The 10,000-nt window shown below is 33.2% G+C and overlaps 1 protein-coding gene across 1 annotated transcript in view; it reads left to right on the top strand.

Annotated features, from left to right (window-relative positions):
- LOC113820534 (CDAN1-interacting nuclease 1) overlaps window positions 1–10,000 on the top strand; it is a 21,916-nt gene that overhangs the window by 2,502 nt on the left and 9,414 nt on the right. Inside the window, exons 2-4 of the mRNA XM_027372891.2 lie at window positions 2,917–3,034; window positions 4,894–5,004; window positions 5,588–5,724. Of these exons, the coding sequence (XP_027228692.1) occupies window positions 2,940–3,034; window positions 4,894–5,004; window positions 5,588–5,724 (343 nt within the window). The 5' untranslated portion in view covers window positions 2,917–2,939. The remainder of the gene's footprint in view (window positions 1–2,916; window positions 3,035–4,893; window positions 5,005–5,587; window positions 5,725–10,000) is intronic.

Genomic DNA, 10,000 nt, shown 5'->3' with positions numbered 1-10,000 from the left:
ATAGTGATAATAATAATAATGATAATAATGATAATAATAATAATAATGATGATGATGATGATAATGGTAATAATGGTGATAATGATGATAATGATAATAATAATAATGGTGATGATGATAATAATGGTAATGATGATGATAATGATGATAATGATAATAACAATATTGATAATAATGATAGCGGTAATAACAATAATAGTAATAACAATAATAATAATGATAGTAATAATAATAATGATAATGATAATAATGATAACAATGATAATGATAATAATAATGATGATAACAATGATAATAATAATAATGATAATAATAATAATAATAATAATAATAATAATAATAATAATAATAATAATGATAATAATAATAATAATAATAATGATAATAATAATAATAATAATAATAATAATAATAATAATAATAATAATAATAATAATAATAATAATAATAATAATAATAATAATAATAATAATGATAATAATTATTATAATGATAATAATAATAATAATAATAATAATAATAATGATAATAACAGAAATACTACTACTACTACTACTACTACTACTAATAATAATAATAATAATGATAATAACAATTATAATAATAGTAATAATAATAATGATGATAATAATAATAATGATAATGGTGATAATGATAATGATAATAATAACAATAACAATAATAGTAATCTTTATCATAATAATAATGTTAATGATAATAACAAGAATGGGGATAATGATAATGATAATAATGATAATGATGATAGTGATAATAATGATAATGATAATGATGATGATAATGGTAATAATGAAAATAATAATGAAAATAATAATGATAATAATCATGCTAATTGTAATGATAATAATGATAATGATAATAATGATGATGATGATAATAATAACAATAATGATAATAACAACAACAATAACAAATAATAATAGTAATGATAATGATAATGATAATTATAGTAATATCAACGATGATGATAATAATAATGATACCAGTGATGTTCCCTCATTATAACTATTACCATTACTCTTAGTGATGAAAAATGCAGATTTTTATTAAAAATTATTCAGATTTTTCATCCAAGGAATCAATGATCTATAAAACTTAATAAACTAAACACAAAACTCGAACAAAGAATTTATGCGCAAGTCGATGCTCATTTGTTTGTGCGGAAACTCGGCAGTGTTTACAAACATCGGGATGATCAGCTGAGGAGAAAAAATCGTCGAAATTAGACTTGTTCATGGTGATATCATTGTTAGTTTTGGGTGTGATGTTTACTTGAATATTGTGCAATCTTTTCTGGTATTGTTTACGTATTTTCAAAGTAGATATGAGGTACTAAAGGGGTTTATAGTGACCGCTTCATCTTGATTTCGAATTTTGGAAAACCGTATGAAAGGCACTGGTTATAAATGGCTTAAATTTTCTGTTACGAGTGATGAATTAAGCCTAACTGAATGTTTTATCTTTACTGAACATAAAATATGCTCCAGGGAAGGAAAATTGGAATGGAAGTTTGTAAACAGTCTCAAATTGTTAAGAACAGTGAATTGTTCCATAAGTGGCACAACTGCCATTCCCAATTTCAGAATTTAGTGTTGTCAGAGCATTGACTGCCAGTTTTTAGATTCATAATCCAAATGCTTGTCCCTTTGTTGTTTTGGCATTTGCTATAAGCACATGAGTTAAAACTGGATGAGTGATGAGAGGAGGGGATTGTACATTAAGGTTTCGGGTAATTTTACAGAATAATTCCACCTAACAGGTTGCGACACTTTGAGTACTGATGGAATCCTCTCACTCTCTAGTACTCAAATATTTATAAATTATTGTGCGGAAACCACTTCCATTAGTGACAATCTTGGCCCCCACAGCAGGGGAGGGCATGAAAGGTATCAGGGTTATTGCGAGGTAAAATTTGATCAAGTTGTATAACACACAAATGCTTACAGTGATACTTAACTGAAGTCACAGCCATGATAATTTTTGCTTGCACCCAAATTTCTTTCTCACCGATATTAAAATTTCAACATAACTACCTCATCAAAATAGAAACTCCATCCATATTTACAAATAAACATAAATAACATTCACTGAATTATTGTCACTTCAGAACATTGTTATTAAAAGTGGAATATGAGTGATATACATAGAATTGTCTAATGCAGGGGGCTGTGCCTCCTGCAACCCCCCATAGGATCTACTGCCTCCTCAACCCCCATAATAGAACACAAAGAATCCTCCACATATTCACAGCAGGAGAGAGTGTATGACTGACATGTAGATGAGTTTATCTGATGCTCTCTCCTGCCATGAATAGGTGGAGGATTCTTTATTTTCTTGGGTGGGGTTTGGGGAACGGCAGCTCCCAACGGGATGTCACAGACAATAAATTAACAGTAGACATTAGGCAATTTCCCTGGTACCTCTCTTGCCCTCCCCTGCTAAGAATGGGGTTTAGGAGGTTTCCATGTAATGATTTTTATATAGTTAGGTAGTAGAAGTGTGAGAGAAATTTATTTATACCAAATTCATCTCGATCTGCTAGGCAGCACTATTCTGTAAGATTACTAAGTTGTAATATATATATATATATATATATATATATATATATATATATATATATATATATATATATATATGTATGTATATATATAATTTATTTATTTATTTTTTTTTTTCTATTTTAAGGAAATTGCTATATATTCATTGAAGTTATTTACTAATTTGATTTGACCAGTTTTGTTTTTTACTTTTAATAGTGTTTGTGGCACTCATGGCCTGTGCATAATGGCTATTATGGAGGGAATATGATAGCCATCTTTATTTTTAGAATTTTTTAGGTATGGGAGAGGGAATGTACTATTATTTGAAAACCAATTAACTAAAAATTGCATATTTCAGATTATCAAGAAATACTTATCAAAATGATGAAGCAGAAGCAACATGCGGAGATTGTGAAGGCTATACAGAGAAATCGCAATGGTACTAATCCAAAGGCTCTGTTCAAGCAGTTTCCAGAGTAAGTGTATTAGTTTTTGAAGAGCAAATTTATATCTACTTGTTGGATCTGGGTGCCGCACTACCCAAACGTAGACCAAAATCCAGGCATCAGACTCACTTGAGTGTTGACTCTCCCGGATGTGTGGCATGTAGACCCGGCCCACAGGAACACTCTTATACATTAGGCTATCAAGATTCCCTGCCTCTTCTTTACAGTGTTATGGTCTCTTTTTCTGAATAATTTTTTTCCAAGGTCTATATTTGTCATTTTATATACTGTAATAAGAGGGTAATAGACTCTTCTTTGCACAAACTACATTTTATCTCTCAAGGTGATCTATAACTGCAATAACAATAAGTAACATTTGTTATTTGTTTAATTTTTTGGACAATATGTAGTTCAAGGCAGTGGCAGAGTTGGGTAATAAAACCTATATGAAATAATAGAAAGATACAAACCAAGACAAATTTCTTTTATGGCAGTATATAGGCAAATGCATCGTAAAGGTGCTATACATAAGAAAAGAGAGGAGATAGCCCATTTTTAGCTAAGTCGCTCATCTTTTTTACCTTGCAAGGGTAAATACAACATAGACTGTATAACTCATTACTGTGATATACCAAGTACTTTATATATTACTACACACTTGCTAAGATAATATTTTGCTAATTATCAGTGTCTGCTGTTCCACACTTATGCTTTTAACATCTTTTATTAATGTTATTAGCCTATACTTCATTTATGTATTTTAAGATTTATTAGTATAGTTCTTTATAATAATCTTTTGATATATGAGCCCATCAATTGCTCCAAATGCCAAAAAAAGTGATTAGAAATCAAAGAATTCAGACAGTAGATGGAAGTGAAGAAAAGTTTGGTGTTTTGCTATACAGAGGTATGTGGGTTAATTCTTTATAGTATAGTTGCACTAAGCTCTCTCTTTCCTTGCATACCGAGGTAAAGAGAATGCTTGCTGGGGAATGTTGGGGTGCAGAGCTCCTCTCATGCCCATTCATAGCAACTTAGATTGCTGAATAAAGTTTGTGACATAGAGTTAGGTTGGCTTATTGCTTAGGACATGCATTATTACCACTGGGGCTTTTGATGGTGTGAATTCCCATGATTTTTTTTTTTTAATTGGTGCATCAGGCTGTAGAGTTTCAAAGATAGTGGGCGCATACACATAGTTTCATTAGTCTATTTTTGTGCTGTTCTTATGTATTTTTGTTCTGTGTTCATTCTATTTCAGCCTGATTTGCCCCATAATTTCCCTGATATACTTCATGCCCTCCCCTGCTATCGGGACTATCAAATCAAGATCTCGTCAGTGATCCATTTGCACTGGAAATAATGACCTGCAGTGGATTTCCTGTAGAAAAATATAAAAATTGTTTTGAAAGCAAATATGCAAAAGCCCCTTCCTAAATACCTATTGAGTCTAATTACCCTCCAGGAGCTTTTAGCACTTATGGTGATTCATTTCCAACACCCTGGCCTTCAGCTGAATTTCTCATGATGGCAAGTTCCTGTCAACCCGGCCTTTAGTCAAATTTTCCTATGATGGAATGTTCTCGTTACACATCCCCCAAACCAGATTGTTTTGTGATGTGATGGTCATGTCATTCAGATCAGAGCCGTTCAAAATACTCCTGTTTGAAATAATCTCAAAGAGAGTAAGGATAATACGAATGCTTTTTCATCAAAGATATCTTATTGTCGTATTCAAGATCTTTCATTTTGTTATTGATATTACATTTTACAGGTCAGCGTGACAACTGTATTATAAACTTCCTTGCTTAGAATAATGTTTTCAACCATAGCTATACTGTATTCTGAGTGACTTTATATTTGTAACACATTTGTGTTTTATTTTACAGAATAAGCCATCAGACATTAGGCAGTATATATTGCCAAGAGATGCAGAAAAAAGTGAAAAAATCATTCCATAGGTTAAATGCTCCAGAAAATGCAAACCACTTGTATCAGAGGTAATTATTTTTCTTTTATTTAGTATCTGTAGGTAATTGAATTTTGATATATTTGTGTGTGAGTTTGTGTGCTTGGATATATTGCTGTGTGAGCATTTGGAGGTACAAATGTGTGTATGTGTGTGCAATTGTTTGTGTGTGTGTGCAATTGTTTGTGTGTGTGTGCAATTGTTTGTGTGTGTGTTTGTCTGTATATATATGTATTTGGTATATATATCTGCGTGCGTGCGTGCGTGCGTGTGTGTGTGTGTGTGTGTGTGCGTGCGTGGGTGCGTGTGTGCGTGTGTGTGTTTTTTTTTTTTTTATGTTTATATATATATATATATGTATATATATTTATCTATCTATCTATCTATCTATCTATCTATCTGTCTATCTATCTATCTATCTATCTATCTATATTTATATATATATATATATTTATATTTATATTTATATTTATATTTATATTTATATATATATATATATAATATGTATGTTATCGATATTTATATATTTATTTTTCTCTCTATCATTTTTAAACTAATGCTTGAATTAACATCAATTATTAAGGTAAAAATATATATATTTCTTTTCCTTTCAGCTTCTTGGCAAATGTTGAGTGCAATGAGCCCCCTGGAATCTTGATAAGGATGGCAAGAGAATTGGATTTTTCTCCCGCAATGCTGAGCAAAATGATTCTGGAGCAGTATTTATGCGCTGCCATGCCCCATATGACAAGTACGTTGGATTTTGATATTTGCTATTGTGTGGTGTAGATTATAGAGCACTGAATGTCTGTTGGAGAAAGGGACTGGTAGAACTGCTGCTTAGTAGTAGTAGTTTGACATGATATCCATATTTTTTATGAAATGATAAATTCTTATTTATGGCTTTAAGGATAGGATCGGAGGATTAACGTTACAGTGCATGCTCTCTCTCTCTCTGTGTATCTGTATTTCAGTCCCTTTCTATGTTTATCTTTCTCTCCCCACTCTGAAATGATAAGTAATGGTAAAATAACTTGCGTTGTCTTTCACCTTGTATAAAGATAGACCTTATTATGATAATTGTTGTATATTGTTCTTATCCTTATGATGACAGGGCCCAATTTATTTGTGATGTAAAATTCCGCAACAGTCTAGACTTTGTGGCTAGGCCTGAGCTGTGTACAATGGCCCAGCACAGCAAGTCAGTATGTGTATACACGTTATAGGCCATTACGTCATGCAGACCCAGTTCTGGATACCCAGTTTTGGTCTTTCCCAGTTTGAGATACCTAGGCTTGGCCCATCCCTGTCCAGAATCCCCAGAATGCACTTGGAAAGCCCTTAGATAAAGTAGATGTCACAGCATAATTACATTGCAGAAATCTACTCATTTACAACTCTTACCAATTATGCTTAATTGGTTTTAAGCTCCCAAATTTCTGAACAAACCATTTCTTCTTTGTCATTGAAATTTTCTTCACCTAAAGAAAATACTTAAATAGTGGAAATTTGATGGAAAAACGTAAATACATTGGGCATCATCAAGATTTATTAAAGTGTATATTTGGTTATTTGGTGTAAGTTTCAGTAAACGCCCCATTAGTGGCTTATGTTAGGGCCATCCCCGGAGACTGCCCATCTTCTTTCAGCTACTTAGAACTGAACTTGATGAAGGATAGAATATATTTCAACCCTTGTTCTTTCACAACTACTTGCTGTTGGTTGTCTGGCACTGAATTCAACCAGATGTCTAATTGTTCATAATGCTTCCACAGAACTCTGAGTTGTATTTCTAATACTTTCTGGCATATTATAAAAGTTTTGGTCTCTTTAATTAAGAAATTTTGATTACAGATTTTTCTTAATCAGGAAGTTAAAGCAGTTATCCCAGAATGATAATATATTCTTCACTATTTAGAGGAGTGTTTTACCTTAATTCCCCTTCTACCTTTCTTGGTTTTGTTACCAAGTTTCCAATAACCTTCCATACATATATAACAAGCTGTCTTTCTCTCCGTCTTTGTAAAGAGAAAAGCTTGAGTTGATTTAGTCTTCTCCAATAATTAAGACCTGCCATGTCTGATTATCAAGTAATATCCTTTTAAAACTGTTCTAGCAATATTACATCTTATGAGACTTAGATTCCATACTTGGCACTGATATTCTAATCTTGGAATCATTAGTGTTCTCTATTGTGGCTATTCAGAGAAATCACAATAGCTGTAATCCAAAGGCTTTGTAGAAGCAGATTTCAGAATATGTATATTTGTTTGTGAAAAGTCACTGTTAGTAAAAGGTTTGATCTGGGTGCCTTGTTGCCTGCCTGTTACAAAATTGTATATGAAATAACAATAGAATATTAAGCAACAATCTAGACTTTGTGGCTAGGCCTAAGCTGTGTTCAGTGGCCTGCCCACTCCAAGTCATGATGTGTATACATGTTATAGGCTGTTACCTCATGACTGCCCAGTTCTGGATACCCAGTTTTGGTCCTTTCCAGTTTGAGAGACCTTGGCTTGGCCAATCCTAGCCCAGGATCCCGAGAATATGTACATTTGTTTGTGAAAAGTCACTGTTTGTAAAAGGTTAATTAACTAGTTGGATCTGGGTGCCTTGTTGCCTGCCTTTTACAAAATCATATATCCATATTCCTGCTTTTCCTCTGACTCCATGGGCCTTTATCTTATGGAGTAGAATTCCATGGATGACCGTATCAGACGCTTTATATATTACATAAACTTCTTTATTCTCATTTATGTCTCATAGGATGAGTTCATAGTGATTTGGGATTTGAGACAGACGAGAATTTTGGTTTCTTGTTCAAGGCACTGGACATTTTGGTATCTTTCTACCTTTTCAATTATGTTTTTTTGAGATGTTAGTGTCACTAGTCTGTATTTTTTTGCATGACCTTTGTTTCCACCCTTGTAGATAAGGAATTATATTTCTCTCCTTGAGTGGGTTTAGGATACTTTCCATATTTGGTAAATCTATAGAAGAACCATAGATTTACCAATAGTTTTGCTACAGTTTTGCTACAGTTTTAAGGAGATTGCAGTAATTTTACCTGGTCCAACAACTGAATTTGTTTTTTTAGTACTTCAGGAATGTCTCTTTCATTGAAAGACTTTGTGTCTTATTATTATCAGGGTCTGGAATTATTGCCTTTGTTTTAACCCACTAGCGATGGTACATTTATAAGCCAAAAGTAATATTTTCTGGGCGGCTTTAAAATCTGCGCATGGGTGAATCCGGCAACCTCCCCATGTGCCATGGGGGACAAAATCAGAGCGGGAAGTTCCGAGCTGGCATCGCACCGGAGGGATGCCCAGCAATGTTTACTTTTCAGGGTGTCTCATATATGGGACACCTGTCGTAAGTGGGTTATGCACACTAAAACTTATTCATATTGCTATTTGAGGAGTTCAGCACTTACCTTCGAGTCAGTTACTAAGACACCCTCATTTTGAGGTGACCCTGGTTTCAAGCTTTTCTTAGATTTGTTTTTGGCATAGGAGTAGAAATATTTTGCAGTTCTCCATAGCTTTAATTGCTCTTTTTCTTCATTTTTTTCTAATTATGAATAGACCCTCTTAATCAGGATGACAAAACCATCACATCAGGAAAATACTTAGTTTGAGGGGTGGGGACATGATCATGCTATCATGGAAAAATTTGGCTAAGGGCTGGGTGACGGGACCTTGCCGTTGTGACAATTTAGGCTGAAGGCTGAGAAAAAAAGAAAAATCACTCACCATGAGTGCTCAAGGCTCCTGGAGGATGATTAGACTCATTGGGCATTTAGGAAGGGGCTTTTGCATTATTTCCATGGATAAATGAGTGGAATGTACCATTGGTTAACCATGACTGGAAGGGCACTGGCAGAAAGGATACTACTTCTAATCCCAGGATCATGTTTCTGCCTGCCATGACTGGTGGCACAGGTTGTATTACAGAAAATTGATTATTAGAAAAAAAAAGAAGGAAAAAAAAAAAAAAGTTACTTTGTATTATTATATTTGCCTGCAATAAGGACTACCAATAGAATTGATATAGAGTCGATACAAGGAAAACAGTCTGTTGTTATCGTCGGGATTCAGTATATTAAATGACTAATAAAGATATTAGATTATGGCAAGAACGCAAAAAATGCTTTTGTAGTTAAAGAGATAACTGTAAAGGTTGTTTGTGTGCATCCAACCTAAAAGCCACACACTTGTCAGAGTACCTGCTTAAGTAAGCCATGTATCTTGCTCCATGTATGGGACAGCGAAGAACCTGGATCCAATTGGTTAACCAATTTATTTCCTTTATCCTTTATGTCATAATCAGTTATGATATATTGTTTTCACACTTTGTTCATCTCTTTTCACAACAGTACTTTTTATTCTCTAGAGAAAAGATTTTTGCTTCTGCAAACATCTTTTACAAACATTTCTATAGGCATCATCAAACTTTTTCAGAATGTCATCAGGCTTTTGTAGTTTCAATATTTTAGGGCCTTTAGAGTTTTATTACCATTTCCCAGTCTATCTGGTTGTTGTTGAAGTTCAATGATTTAAGACTGTTACATACCTTTGCTACTTGGTTTTCCAGATCTATGTTTTCTTAACTTATTTAGTATAACTTCAATTGCGTTGTGGTCTGAGTGATATTTTGTTACCTCCTCTCCCATACGAACAGAAGCAAAGTTGCATTTTGATAATTTGGTGAAGGTTGAAGTCCTCCTCAAAATCTAGCAGCAACTGTGCTTGCTCTTTCTCATCTCAGGTAGTATTTGCTCCTTATTAAGATATCTTTGCCTCCCAGTCAATGAAGGGAAAATTGGAGTCACTTATTATTGTAATACTTTGGTCCTTTGCAGTTTTGATATAATGACAAACAAAATTCAGTGCTTCACTAATGAAAACTTTGGTTGTGTCAAGTGGCTTGTATATGACATATGGCTCCTGTGTGTCCTTGGTGAAGACTCCTGGCACTTCCACAGTGTTATTTGAATATTCTATCACTGTGTTCTTTTTTTGGTG

The sequence above is a fragment of the Penaeus vannamei genome, chromosome 38, assembly GCF_042767895.1.
Source record: "Penaeus vannamei isolate JL-2024 chromosome 38, ASM4276789v1, whole genome shotgun sequence".
Lineage (NCBI taxonomy): Eukaryota > Metazoa > Arthropoda > Malacostraca > Decapoda > Penaeidae > Penaeus > Penaeus vannamei.
The sequence above is the reverse complement of the archived record's forward strand: the minus strand, read 5'-3'. Positions and strand labels throughout refer to the sequence as shown.